We start from the raw sequence: 14,574 nt of genomic DNA, 5'->3' as shown, positions 1-14,574 counted from the left end.
GTTCAGGCTATCCTTGAACTCACTATGTAGTCCAGGTTGGCCTTGAACTCGTGGCAGTCCTCCTGCCTCAGCCTCCCAGGTGCTAGGATTCCAGGCCCAATTATAGTTCTTGGATGGCACAGTTCACAGTATTTACTACAGTATGCTGTATAATTAGTACATTACACATAAATGTTGTATATATCAAGTAACAGTAGAATATAATAAAGAAAAATTTTACACATAAGGCCAGAGTCTCAGGGGTAACTTCTGTCTTCAGACCCTTTTATATGGATGTATTCACAATATAAGATGAAGGAACTAGCTGGGCATGTCATGTCTGTAATCCCAGCATTTTGGGAGGCTGAGGCAGGAGGATTACAAGACTGAACCCAGCCTGGGCAATTAAGTGAGATCCTGTCTCAAAATAAAAAATAAACAAAAGCTGAGAGTATGGCTCAGTGTGAATGCACTGAGTTCATTTTCCAGTACTGGGGAGGGGGGGAGAGAACTGTAGCTTATTAACTCTTCTTTCAGGGACTCTAAGGTCTTTACTCTCACCAACAATGCAACAGCAAATTTCTTGTTTGGTGTTCTTGTACACATAACCATGTGTTTTCTAGGTTTCTCTAAAAGTGGAATCGCACACTGAAAATTGAAATGGTAGTGCCAGAGGGCTCTCTAGAGGGTGGCACCAGAGGCAGAAGAAAGTGCATTGGGGCCCTGTCTGTCTGCTGCACATGCTTTCCTCTGAGGGGGAGCCCGACTTCTCAGAGTCATACCCTTCCTGGAACCCTTAGCATAAGCTGGATCGAGCTCAGCACTCCATATTAATTCCATCTATCTTTAGAGGTCTCTCTTCACCTGTACAGTGGCAGTCATGGCAGTGAGGTAATCAGTATTTTGGTTAGTCTTAGACTGTGAGGCAGATTGGTTGAGCTCAGAAATTACTTAACCCTGAGCTTCAGTGTCTGGTACCTCATAAAATGAGGGTGACAAGAACAGTACACCTCACGGGGCTGTCACAGGAGAACCAGTGATGAGCAGGGGAAAGAAGCCAGCCACCTTTAGGGCAGTGGAGAAACTTGCCCTCGGTCCTAAATGGTGCTGTCAGGGTCTGAATACAGGGCCATGTCCAAAGCCCAGGCTCTTCCTGGCTGTCAAGCTGCCTGTCTCAGTGGAGAGATAGAGACTTCCTGCCTCTCCTTTCAGAGTCCAGTTCAGCTAACCTGTCAGTTCCTTCTGACCCAGGCCCTCAGACCTGGGTGTCTGTGGTCTGACTGTGAGGGCAACGCCTGCCCTCTGGTGGCAGATTCTAGAAGTGCAAGACCAAGCCAGCTACCGTGGTCTTTTTTTTGTTGTTTTTTTGGTACCAGGGATGGAACTTGGGCCCTTGTGCTTGCAGGGCAGGCGGTGGAACCACTGATCTAAATCCCCAGCCCTACCGTGGCCTTTTGAGGAGGCGGCTTGGGGATGTGATCCGTGAGGTGGCCAGCTTAGTGTCCCTCCTTCCTCCCTAAAGCTAACAGCTCAGAGTTAAAAAGCGATCTCTGTCCCTCACTGAGGTCCTCTGTGCCTCACTGGTGGCTCAAGATGAATAAGCCGTACAGTTCAGTTCTGAGTCACAAACCCTCAGAACAAAAGTGAAAAGGACATTGCCACCATCTGCAGATGTGCCATGTGCCAAGTCCTTGGCTAGCCCTTGAGGCCACCTTGTGAAGTGGCCGGCATCCCTGTCTTAAAATGAGGAGACCTGGGTGCAGGAAGGTTGATAGAGCTCAGGCTCGTCCTGCCAGCTGCCCTGGACTGCCCTGGGGGTGGCTGAGGGAGGTCTCTGCCCAGCTGGTCTCTGACATTCTCCAATTCTCTCTCTCTCTCTTAGACTTCGTGGGCTCTACAGCAAGCTCCGTGTTGCGGCCAGGGGCTGACGTCTCTGGATGGGGAGTCCTCCCCTGCCCTGTGGCTCACTCACAGGGACCCTGAAGGCCAGGACCCCAGCCCAGGAATTGGCTTGACCTCAGCTTGTCCTGTCACCTGCCCTCTCGTCCCTCTGTCCAGGCTCTGAGGGAAGACCTTGGACTGACTTATCAGCTACAGACAGCCTAGGAGCTCGAGGCTCTGAAGAAAAGACAGGGCCAGTCTGTGGCCTGGTGGAGGGGAGGGCCTGATTCTGGGTCCCATCTCACTGGGGCCTAAGGGACCTGGATCCCCCATGCCTTGGCTTCTTCGCTTCTCTTCAGACTGGCCTGAAGATGCCCAGAAAAGGGAGGTGCCCTGATTCTTGCTTCCAGACTCCCCCAGTCTGGAAGGCTGCTACCTGGCTGTCTCTTTGCCTCCTACAGAAGCTGACTGACACTGCCCCAGGTGGGCCAGACTCTTTCCTACTTTTTTTTCCCCCTGATGATGGTTCCACCACATCTGTCCCAGAGCTCCAGGTGCCACCAGCCTCACCGGGGCTTCCTCTGCCCCTGCTCCAGCCCACTCCCAGCACCCTGAAGAACGTGAGCTATGCCAAGGGGAAAACACAGGACCTCGCTGTCACTTGCTGCCTGGAGCCCTGAGCAGCCCAGAGCCTGCAAACAGACACAGGTTCTGGGGGCAGGAAGGAGGTGTGGAGCCGGGTGGCCTGGCCTCCTCTCTGCTGGGATGTCGGTCCTGTGACTGCACCCTTGCCCCTGACCTGTTTTGTACAGCACAGACTTCTTGGCCCTATTGTCAGGGTTGGGGTTGGGGTTAGGGGGTGAAGGTGGGGAATTAGGGGATGTATCACCCCTTCTACCCTCCTCACGCCCCACACCCCGGGCACCTGCCAAGGGCAGAGACTGTCTTGCCTCTTTGATACTTTTCTGCATAACTTGAACTTGCAGGTCACCTCTGAACAGGGTACCCCTGTCCCCACTCCCAGGCCTTGTGAGCTCATCCCTCCCTCTTCCTCTCCTTGCCCACCTGTCGCCTTTCGATGTGCCCAGGGTGTGCAGCCCGCCCAGCAGTGCTTGGAGCTGAGGCATGAGTGAGTGTGTGTGTGTGTGTGCGTTTGTGAGTGTGTGTATGTGTGCTGGAAAGGGGCAGAGAAGCCCCCCACCCCTGACGGTGGGGCTTCTCCCTTTCCCTCAGCAGGGGGCAAGTGTGGGAGAGCCCAGGCATCTTCTGAACACACAGCATTACCTTGTGGATTTAGTGGCAGAGCCCTCTACCCTTGAGAGCCCTCCAGCTTGTGGCTGTACAACCCCTGCCAGCACCAGGTCGGGAGCAGCAGACCAGCTTCACCTTGGGTGCTGGCTTCTTGGGGTGGGTGCCCGCTGCCTGGCCCACTGTGGAGCAGGAGGGTTGGCTCCCAGCTGCCTGGGGAAGTGTGCTGTTATCAAGGATCATGTTAGCTTCCACCAGCAGGGAGGAAAGCAGCTTGAGGGCCGAATATGTGCCACCCCTGTGTTCTTATCCGTGGGACTTGGGCCCGAGAAAGACCTGTGTCTGCACAGCCCCATCTGGACCCTTATTGGAGTCAAATGCTGGGTCCTGGTACAATTCCAGCCCTTGGGAGCTACCAAGTCCTTACCCCATCTTTTACTGCTCTTCACCAAGGCCCTGGCCATTGACTGTGCCCCCAACCCTGTAGGAGTGCTGGAGGTGGGGGTGGTTTCTGGGGCTTTGCTAAATGGAGGGGGACAGCAGGGGACAGGAGTAAGTTCTCCAGAGCTCAACCAAAGCTCAGTGTGGGAGGGAGAGTGATGGAGGGGGACAGCAGGGGACAGGAGTAAGTTCTCCAGAGCTCAACCAAAGCTCAGTGTGGGAGGGAGAGTGATGGAGGGGCAGGAAACAAGTGCCTGGGAAAGAGGAAGAGAGGTGGGAAGGGGACAAAGGGTGCAGAGACAGTAGAAGCAACAGGGAGAAGAGACAGATGCACAGATAAGAGGGGAATGGAGAGGCCAAGATGACAGAAGGACTCGGAGATGAGTGCAGAGCTGAAGAGAGGAGAAGGGAAAAGATTGGAACCCAGAGGTCTGGGATGGAGAGGGAATCTGGGGGAGGAGTAACGAGTAGAAGGACAAGAGGGGACAGGCGAAGGGGCATGGAGAGGTGATTTGCAGGGGACAAGAGTGAGATGTGCAGGAAAGAGAACAGGAAGAGGAGGATGGAGGCGGCAAGATGCTGCTGTGTGGGCACCAGGGTGGGGACAGCTTGCTTTCCCAAGACCCCCGTGCTCCAGTGGAGGTTGGAGCCAACCCCCTTGGAGGCCACATGGCTGGAGGGCTGCAGTCTAAGCGGCCTAGTCTCCATTCCTCTGTGGGGGATTGGAGTGGGGGAGCCGTGCCAGTGGGGAGTTGAGTCCAGGCAGTGTTAGCGGTGGGCCAGCACCAGGGTAAGGACGGAGGGCCAGTTCTCTTTGGGGTGGTCTCTGACAGTGCTTCTGTGCCACCCTCTACCAGCAGCTGCTGGCTGGATAGAGCAAGGGGCATTCTGGGAATAGCCGAGGGGCTTGGGTAAGTAAAACAGGGTTGGGTGGGCCCAGGGTAGCCCAGGGCAAGAATAGAGGTAGGATTGGGGAGCAAACCATAGCCCTGCTCTGGAAGGTTCAGCAGGGAGGGGCAGAGCAGGTAAGGATGCTTCAGCTGAGGGCCCCTGCAAGCCCTTGGCTCCAGCAGCTCTTTCGGGGCAATGGCAGCTTCATGCAAAGGGCAGTCCTGGGGTCTGTCTCTATCCAGAGCCTGCAAAGCAGCTTTAGTCTTTGGGAGCCCGTGGGTCTATCAGTCCTTACTTAACTATGGCTGTGGGAGGTGAATATTCCTCTTTGGGACCAGAACCTACAGAGAAAGTTTCCTGGGGGGGGGGGGTGAGGATGTGGGTATGAGCCTGGAATAGCCAGGAAGATGAGGGCTTTTAGGCAAGGCCATGGGGAAAGACTTTCTGGCCTCTGGAGATCCTTGCTTGTGCACAAGGGAGTCAGCCTTCTCCAGCTTCCAGTGTGAGCTGAGAAAGGGAACCCTCTCTTTGGAGAAGTTAGGATCTTCCCTGTACAAGACTCTTGTATGGGTCCCTGCCTGGCTCAGGCCTAGCTTGTGGGTGGAACTGAAGTTTCCGGGAACAGGGGAGTCACGGTCCTTTCCCAGGGCCCTGACAGACCTCTGAGGGCCTGTGCTATGTCATTAGGATAGCTTGGTGTTGTCTATACCTCATTAGTAAGTTCTGTTTGAATGTGTCCTCACTGTTCATCATCCAACTTGGTAACATTTATTTTGGTCCTGACCCCTTCTGCTGCTGCTGGATTTGAGCTTCAGTGCAGGTGGAATGATGTTCAAATAAAGAAACACTTTATATCACCCATGCTGGCTGCTGCTTCTGAATCATGTACCAGGGGTACAAGAAGGGCGAGACTTCACCGTACCCTGTGTATCAGGTCTGGTTGCATATTAACAGGGCTCTACTTCTGTGGCCTAATGAGACAGTTCATATTACCATGGCATTAAATGCTATGAGCATGACTGAGCTGGCCATGATGTTATTAGGAACCCAGGCTCCTATTTTTCTGCCATTTTTTTTTTTTTTTTGGTACCGGGGATTGAACTCTGGACCTTGCGCTTTTGAGGCAGGCACCAGAACCACTGATCTAAATCCCCGGCCCTTTTCTGCCATTTTTAATCCGGGGTTCCTTCCTAAAGGAAGCCTCATGGGGCCAGGTGGCTGGTGGTCCAGTCACCTGGTCTGCATTTCATTTGAAGGAAGCTCCTGGGAATTGCACAGGTAGCTGTAAACAGAGGCTAACAATGTTAACTGGGCACACTCCCAATCTAAATAAAAGGGGTTCTGTTACAAAGGAGAAGGGATGGAATGGTGGAGTGGGCAGGTAGCACCTCCTTGAGAGCCCAGGCCTGACTTTGCACTTGAGACCCTGCCTGTGTGGGCGTGGACAGTCACTTACCTCTCTGTAAGTCCCCACTGAGTAAATGGGGTAACCATAGCGACCATGTTACAGGGAAGTGGTGCAGTAATGAGGGAATGTATGTAAATGGCTCAACATAGTGTATGGACTTTGTCATGTGCAAAACAGAGACCCTGTCTTTGGGAAGTCTGGCTGTAGAAATAAAATATAATTTGCTACATGCTGGGTACTGTGAGTATTGTTTGGTAAAAGATTAGGAGAAAGCTTTATTGTAGGGTGAGCAGAAATTGGGCAGGAAGGTCATCCTGAAAGAGAAAGAGCTTGAGGAGTGACCAAGGAAGGAGGCAGAAATACACATGTGGAGAATGGAAGGCATGCAGGAGTGCTGGAGTGTAAAGTGTGAGGCATAGAAGGTGAGAGATGGGCCTGAAGAGATGAACAAGGGCCAGCTCCCAAGAAACCCAGAAGCCATGCATGGAAGTCCAGACTCAAGAGCAATGGGGAGCCAGAGAGGGATTTTAACCAGGAGAGAGGGGCACAAGAAGGTTCACATTTCAGAAAGATCATACTGGTTGTGTTGTTAGGGGACCAGATTAGAGATGATTTCAGTAAAAGGAGAATCAGAAGCATAACCTAAAGGAAGGTAATGGCAGTTGAGTCTGAGAAAGGAAAGACATTCTCTATTCAGGAAGTAGAATTGGCAACACCCAGTAATATACTGAGGGGAGATGGAATAGAAAAGCATCAAAGAGGTCAGTGAATTCTCCCCTGTGGGGACTGGAGTATATGTCAAGGTGATCGTTTTGGTTTGAGACATGCTACTTTTCAGATGTGTGTGGGGCACCTTGGTGGGGCTGTCTTATATGGAGTTGACTTAATGGAGTTGGAAAACTCAGAAAGATCTGCATCAGAAACATTGGGACACAGAGAATGGTTGTAATCAGGACAAGCTGCACTTGCTGAGGATGGCTCTATGGTGGGAAAAGCAGAGGCGGTGGGACCGCAAACACTGATACACAGGACTCAGAGGAGATGATGGAGGAGTCAGAGGGTATGAGGAGTACTGTAAATGTGGTGCTGAGTTCAAGGGGAAGGTCAGCTGGCCAGACGGAGTAGAAGTCTAGTGTGAGGGCTGAAAAACATGTACACTGAGTGAACAAGATCCCCACTGAACTTGGTAAGGGAGCCGGCAGGGGGTGATTGAGGATTACTCATTGAAGTGCAAATAAAGAGAAGAAATGAGTGACTATACTTTGCTCAGGAAATAGTATATGTAGTGAATCAGCAGCAGACAAGGACTGGCGCCTTACCTAGAGGGGCATGGAAGGTGAAAGATGAAATCTCTTTGCAGTACTGGAGATCGAACCAAGGAAATGCTGAGCTACATCCTCAGCCTTGTCTATATTGCTATTTTTGAGACTGACTCTTGCTAAATTGCCCAGGATGGGCTCAAATTAGTGCTCCTAGCTGGGATTACAGGTGTGTGTCTATATGTCCCATAACCAGCTTGGAATCTTTCTTTAAATATGGGGATGTTCTGGATGTTTACTGGCTATGGCAATTAAGAGGATAAAGAGATGACTACAGGAGCAAGTCCTTGGAGAGGTGGGAGCCAGCTGACTGAGGGTGCAGAGGTTGATCTTTAAAATTAAAAGGTGACAGGCTGGGGATTTAGCTCAGTGGTTCCGGCGCCTGCCTCACAAGCGCAAGGTCCCGAGTTCGATGCCCAGTACCAAAAAAATAAAAAAATAAAAAATAAAAGGTGACCTACCACATAACAGAGATGGAAAAATATAAGTTACTTTTGGGGTGAAAGGAGTGAAAAAATTAGGGAGCTCTTTTCTGATGACATCCATTTTCCTAGTGACCAAGGGGGTTTGAGAAGAATGGTGGAAGTCAGAATAGTTGCTAGAGCTAAGGAGGAATAAAAGAACTGATAGCTGACCACAAATCTGCAACTGTACCAACAGACAGGAGGGCAGGCATAGAAGAACAGATTGACAGCTAGGTGAAAAGGAAGCCAAGCATCTTAAATGTTTCAGAGATCACCTTCAGATGTAGGCTGGGTATTGGAAAAAGAGAGCCTAGGTTGGGACCAATAGACAGAGAAAATAGAGGCAATGAGGGACTGAAGTTTATGTGAAAGAGCTGAAAAGACAGGAGATTGTGGGTAGGGGGCTGAGTGCTTGCCTAAGTATTTCCAGGAATTTGAGAAGAAGACTTTGAGATGAGAGGCACCCTGGTTAGGCTGTCCATTCAAAGGGTGGGGAATACGGCAGAATTGGGGGTGGAGGGGAAAACCTGCCAAATTTGTTCCAAAATCACAGTTGTTGAGCCAGGTGTGGTGGCACACACCTGTAATCCTAGCACTCAGGAGGCTGAAACAGGAGGATGAAACAGGAGGATTGCCATGAGTTTGAGGCCAGCCTGAACTACATAGTGAGACTCTGCCTTAAAAAAAAAAAAAGGATCAGTTATTGGAAAGGTAAAAAATAATACCAGTGAAAGGGGAAGGGAATCTAAAGGATGCACTAGGAGAAGAATGAGCATCTGTGGGATAGGGATCTTTATCTGGACTGTATACAACTATCTCAAAAACTTGGAGAAATCCTCTATGCAGCAGAATGTCAGGGAATGAACAGCTACTTAAATGGCTTGCAAGACAGATGGTGTCCCAAGGAGAAAACTTTATTTCAGCAGACTAGGATGGAGGTGGGCTTTGTCCGTGGAGGAAAAGAGGAGTGTCCAGAGGACATAACAGAAGGCTGTGAGAGAAGGGACAGGGAGAGAACTGTATGGCAAGACTGGAGAACACTGGGGAGGCCAGATGGTACAGAACATTCTCATTATGGAGGGCTGGTTAGGGCTCAGAAGCATGAAGTTGGTAGAATTCACTAGACCCAAAAGTTTAAATGGTGCTCTAGTTTGGAAGGCCCTGCTGGTCTACTTAGGTAGAGCAAAGGACTGGGGATGATCCTAGCTGTGGTGCCTGAGCAGACCCACCTGAAGATGATGGGAAGCTCATTCAGGTGCTGAAATGGGTGTAAGAATCCAACCTGAGTGGGTTGGAAGCTTCTTCAAATTCATATACTCAACAAAGCATTTGCTGGCCACGTACAGTGGCATGCAACTGTAATCCTAGCTATCTGGAAGGCTGGAGCAGGAGGATTACAAGTTCAAGGACAGCCTGAGCAACTTAGGAAGAATCTGTTTTAAAATAAAAATAAATAAAAAGCTGGCATGGGGCCAGGGATGTAGCTCAGTGATGCCATGCCTGCCTGGCAAGCGCAAAGTCCTGAGTTTGATCCCTGGTACCAGGGGTGGGGGAAGCTGCGGTGTAGCTCTTTGGTGTATCAGGGTAGAGTACTTGCCTAGAGTGCACACATGTATTTGAACTATGGGTTCAAATCCCAGTGCTGCAAATGAACAAACAACCCAATTGAAAAAAAAAAAACTTCAGAAAACAAAATGCAAAACAAGCTAAAACAAAACCCAAATCGACACAAAATCCCAAAGTATTTATTACATACTCTGGCCAGGTACTGCTAGGCCAAGAAATGCATCCATCAGACATGGGTTTGATAAATCCTGTCAGGCCTAGTGGCCATATAAGATTCTGTCTTTAGTTTGCTCAAACATCATATAAATACAGAAAAAAAGCATGAAACAAATGTAGATCTTAATGAATTATAAAATACTTTTCTATGTTTTTTCCTTTTTTTGGTACTGGGGATCAAACTCAGGACCTTGCACTTCCCAGGCAGGTGCCATGCCACTGAGCTACATCCTTGGCTAAAATACCTTTCTAAATACTGATAAGGAGATAGAATCTTGCCAGCCACTCAGAAGTTCTTCACGTGCTCCTAATATCATCCATCTTCCTTCCTGAGTAGCCACTATCTTGATTTTTGCTAATCTTTTTTTTTTTTTGATACTAGGGATCGAACTCGGGTCCTTGTGCTTGCACAGCAGGCGGCGAAACCACTGAGCTAAATCCCCAGCCGTGATTTTTATATTAATCACTTTCTAACTATATTTTTTCACCCCCAAAGGCATCTCTAAACAATATAGCTTAGGCTTGCATTTAAAAAGAATGTCTTGGGCTGGGGATATAACTCAGTGGTTCCGACGCCTGCCTCATAAGCGCAAGGTCCACAGTTTGATCCCTTGTACCAAAAATAAAAAAATAAAAAATAAAAAAAATAAAAAGAATGTCTTTCCTATTTCATTTCATTTCATTTCCTTTCCTTTCATTTCATTTTATTCCTCTTTGGGATTTATTTCTGAAGTCAGACCATTTGTTAAGTCGCATTCCACAGTGGAATGCTGTTGTCTTCACTCTTGTGGGACAGTTGAGTCAGTCTCTCTATTCTTTGTGTTTCCAGCAAACTGGTAATGGGATCCAGTTGTTTAACATGTTCATGATAGAGCCGTAGTGCTACATGCACAACTGTCCTATTGGTTGACATGGGACAAGTTGGAGGGAATGTATTAGTCAAATTCAGTGTGTGTGTGTGTGTGTGTGTGTGTGTGTGTGTGTTTCACATTTTGACTGCTTTATAGTTTGTTTTTGTTTTGTGGCCCTTGGGATCGAACCCAGGGGAGCTCTATCACTGAGCTATATTTCCAGTCCTTTAATTTTTAATTTTGAGAGGGTCTTACTTACCAGTCTGGCTTTGAATGTGTGAGCCTCAGCCCCCCAAATAGCTGGGATTACAGGCATGAGCTACCATGTCCAGTTGTAAATTTCCCTTTATGGAAGTATTCCCACAAATAAATAAAAACAAATGATAGAATTGGAACATCATTATTTTGTAGCCCTAAATGAATTAAATATCTAAGCATTGATCATCAACGGCTATTAGCAATGAAGAAACAGAATTACGCACTTTTTTTTTACGGTTTTTTTCTTGGTACTGGGGATCAAGCTCAAGACTTTGCACTTGCCAGGCAGGTGGGGAACCACTGAGCTACATCCCCGGCCCTGCAGAATTATGTGCCTCTTAATGCCTCCCCAACTCCAATCCTGAATGCTGGGTATACCTATAACCCCAGTTAATCGGAAGGCTTGAGACCTCAAGAGGGTCTCAGCATCAGGTTAGGTTACATAGCAAGACCTTGACTCAAAAAAAAAGGAAACTTACAAACATTTGCTCTGTATTTATCTAGTGGAATGACCCACAAAGGAAAGGCAAGATAAATGTTGAAGTCTCCTTTGTTTACCAGTTTTCAAAAAGAGTTACTAATACCTTTTAAAAACTAAAAGTTAATACTGACACAAGGCTTTAGCTAAATCTCTATTTTAACTTCAGTTATCTGGTTCCCCACTGGTGGCATATTCAGCCCATGACCTGTAAGACCCTTGCCCTTTTTTCCTTATAACAAATATTTAAAAAGGACATTTTGTATTTATATATATTAACTACAACATATATTTTATATGTGGCTCAGGAAACCCAAAAGGTTGGACATGACTGCTTAGTTCTCAAGAATATTATGTTTATTAGCTTTATCCCACAGTAAAGCACTCAGATATACCACCACAAGTGTTATTGAAATCTTTCTCATTTTTAAAGTTGTATTGTATCTACATACATCTATTGTATAGTATATCAGAGTTCACTAGAGTAACAGATTTAATATAATATATATCTATACTATCAATCTATACACACACAATTTACAAGGTAGGCTTACAATGGGTTGCCTATAGAATCAGGTGTGGAAGAATGCAAAAGGGCTGTCTGTGTGCTGGAGAACCAAACTATCCAGTCAAAAGTGGAACACCTGGAGCTTACTGCAGAGTCCCATTGGAGTCTATGTGGGGAAGCTGAAAGATCTATATTGGAAGGCTGAAGAATTTGCGCTGGAAGGGTGAAGAGTCTGCACTGGATGATGGATGTCCAAAGTTGATGGAAAGACTGGAGCTGCTCCAAAGCATAATTGAGATTTCCTTCTTATTTCCCTTTTTATTCCCTCCAGGCTGCAGCCCATTGGTTGATGCCACCCACAGCCAGGGTGGGTCTTCCCTCTTCAGTTAGTCCATAATTCAGTCACACCCAGAACTATGCTAAGCCAATCAGCTGGGTGTTTCTTTGTTCAAGTTGACACAACAGTTAACTATCACATATAGGTAACATGAACTATTTTATGCTATATTTTTTTGGAGCCATTCTACATAATTTTGGGGAAAAATTATTTCACAATTAAAATGTGATTAGGCCTAGTCTTTTTGCCTACAGGCTGGCTATGACCTGCCAAAATATAACTCCATTTTTGCCTCTGGTCACAGCTGAAGCCTCAATGGTCCTGTGATGCTGTGACACTCAAGGGCAAGATTATATCAGCTGAAGACATCCTGGTTCCTCAAGAACCAGGTAGTAAGAGAAAGGTTTCACTTTGGGAGGGACAAATTCCTTTATCAGTTTAACTCATCCTACCTACTATTGTAAGAATGTCTTTGCTCATTTTATAGTCCTAATCAACATAAGCTCCTTATCAACCTAAGATCCTCATCAGTATAAGATCCTCATGGTCATAGGATTACTGCCACTCTCCTAGACATCTGATTATAAGATCCTTGTAATTTAGGATTATCACAACCCTCTGAGTTATACTCCCTATGAAGCCAATAAATAGTGGCAAGCTCGGGTGCCTTCATCTTTGCTGACCAGAGCAGCATTGATCAGGCCCAGAACCCGGCTTCTTCTCTAAGTCTTGTTTCCTGTCTTTATTCTTTAATTTGCCTTGTGCTGTTGTGGCTCACAGGAAACCAGGACCCACTGCAAAAGTTCTGGTAATGTCCCCTTTCCCTGTTCCCTACATATATTATGTTATATTCCTCATTTAGTCTGTTCTCCATTAATATATAATTAATATTGACTACCACACTTTAGGCTGATTTCTTTCAAGACAGAAAGAAATGGCTGCCTGAAGCTCAGTCACATAAATAGAATCGAAGCTTTCCTAAAAATAAAATTCTTCAAGTTTTGAATGTCAAGTAAGCTGCCATTATTCTGGAAAGTAAGGTCAATTGGTACAAACAGTTTGGTCTCTCTTTCCTTACCTGTATTCCATTTCCCTTTGCTACAGTGATGTAAAAAAGTCTGATAACAGTCTCATTTTCTATTATAAGTAATAAAAGTGACAAATGCTTTATAATATAATATCTGTGTCTATTTGTCTCTCTCTATATTAAATGCCTAAAATTTTTCCTTTTCATTGAGACCCTAGAATGTTTTGATATTGCTCAGTTGAATTAAATTTTACTAAATATGTAATATAAACTATCAATTTGTATTTTAAAATATTTTGGAAAGTTTTAAAAGTTTATTTTATGAAAAAATAAAATTTCATAACAAAATGAGAACAATAGTTAATTCGGAATGTGTTACTGTCTTCAAAGTAATAACTCAGAGTACAAGACAGAAAAAATTCTTACAAAGAAGAACTAACAGCTAATAGCATGAAACTTTTTTTTTGATGAACTAAGAGAAACTATTAGTATAAAGGAAATAAATTAGCATATATCAAAATATTTTTGAAATAACAAAATAGGTAATTTGAGGAATTTTATGAACCTCTCCCTATTTCCTATTTATCTATCTTCTATTTTGCTTTTTGTGTGTGCACATAAATATATATATATATTTTCTCATATAAGAGCAAACATGTGATATTTAATCTTGTGTGTCTGACTTATTTCATTTAACATTATGTTCTCAAGTTGCATCCATTTACTGACAAATCCTTACCCTTCCTTATGCAGAATAGTACCCCATTGTATATGAATACCACATTTTCCTTACTCATTCATCTGTTGGTGGACATATATACTGTTTCCAAGACTTAGCTATTATAAATTGTGCTGCTATAAACATAAGCAGGCATGTATTCCTGTAATATGTTGATTTTAACCCTTTTGGGAAGATACATAGAAGGGGGATAGCTGGGTCAAATGGAATTTTTATTTTTAGTGTTTTTGAGGAATCTCCACATTGATTTCCATAGCAGTTGTACAAGTTTACATTCCCACCAGCAATGCAATAGAGTTATTTTTCCCCCACATCCTCATCAGGATATATTATTAAATTTTTTGATGACAGGCCATTCTTTCTGGGGTAAGACAAATATCTCAGTGTAGTTTTTTTTTTTTAATCTCAGTGTAGTTTTAATCTTCATTTCTTTAATAGTCAGCAATGTTGAACATTTTTTCATGTTATTTATTGGCTACTTGTACTTCTGAGACATATCTATTCATTTCAGTTGCCCATTTTATGACTGGATCTTTTGTTTTGGGGAGTCTATTTTTTTGAATTCCCTATATATCCTAGATGTTAGTCCCCTATCTGAGGAATAGTGGGTACACTCTTTTTCCCATTCTGTAGGCTGTCACTTTATTCTGTTGGTTATTTTCTTTGCTATTCAGAAGCTCTTTAATTTGATATGATCCCATTTGTTGATTCATTTTGTTTTGTTTTTTTGAGACAGGGTCTCACTTTGTAGTTCAGGCTGGCCCTGAACTCACTATGTAGCTTAGGGTGGCCTCGAACTCAAGGCGAACCTCTTGCCTCAGACCTCCTGAGTGCTAGGATTACAGGTGTGCACCACCATGCCCAGCTGTTGATTCTTGGTATTATTTCTTGTGTCCTGGGGTTCTATTAAAAAAAAGTCCTTTTGCCTTTCAAACGCAAGGTCCTGAGTTTGATCCCCGGTAC

The 14,574-nt window shown here is 45.6% G+C and overlaps 1 protein-coding gene across 2 annotated transcripts in view; it reads left to right on the top strand.

Annotated features, from left to right (window-relative positions):
* Positions 1 to 5,301, top strand: part of Lhfpl4 (LHFPL tetraspan subfamily member 4) — a 29,566-nt gene extending 24,265 nt beyond the window's left edge. Inside the window, exon 4 of one of the 2 annotated variants that reach the window (XM_004835283.4) lies at positions 1,862 to 5,301. In XM_004835283.4, coding sequence (XP_004835340.1) covers positions 1,862 to 1,962 — 101 coding nt within the window. In that variant the 3' untranslated portion in view covers positions 1,963 to 5,301. The remainder of the gene's footprint in view (positions 1 to 1,861) is intronic. The other variant, XM_004835282.4, reaches the window with a different exon arrangement.
* Positions 5,302 to 14,574: the final 9,273 nt, after the last annotated feature.

This window comes from Heterocephalus glaber, unplaced genomic scaffold, assembly GCF_053883595.1.
Source record: "Heterocephalus glaber isolate CG9 unplaced genomic scaffold, H.glaber_assembly_v1.0 deba00000122, whole genome shotgun sequence".
In the NCBI taxonomy this organism is placed as follows: domain Eukaryota; kingdom Metazoa; phylum Chordata; class Mammalia; order Rodentia; family Bathyergidae; genus Heterocephalus; species Heterocephalus glaber.
The sequence above is the reverse complement of the archived record's forward strand: the minus strand, read 5'-3'. Positions and strand labels throughout refer to the sequence as shown.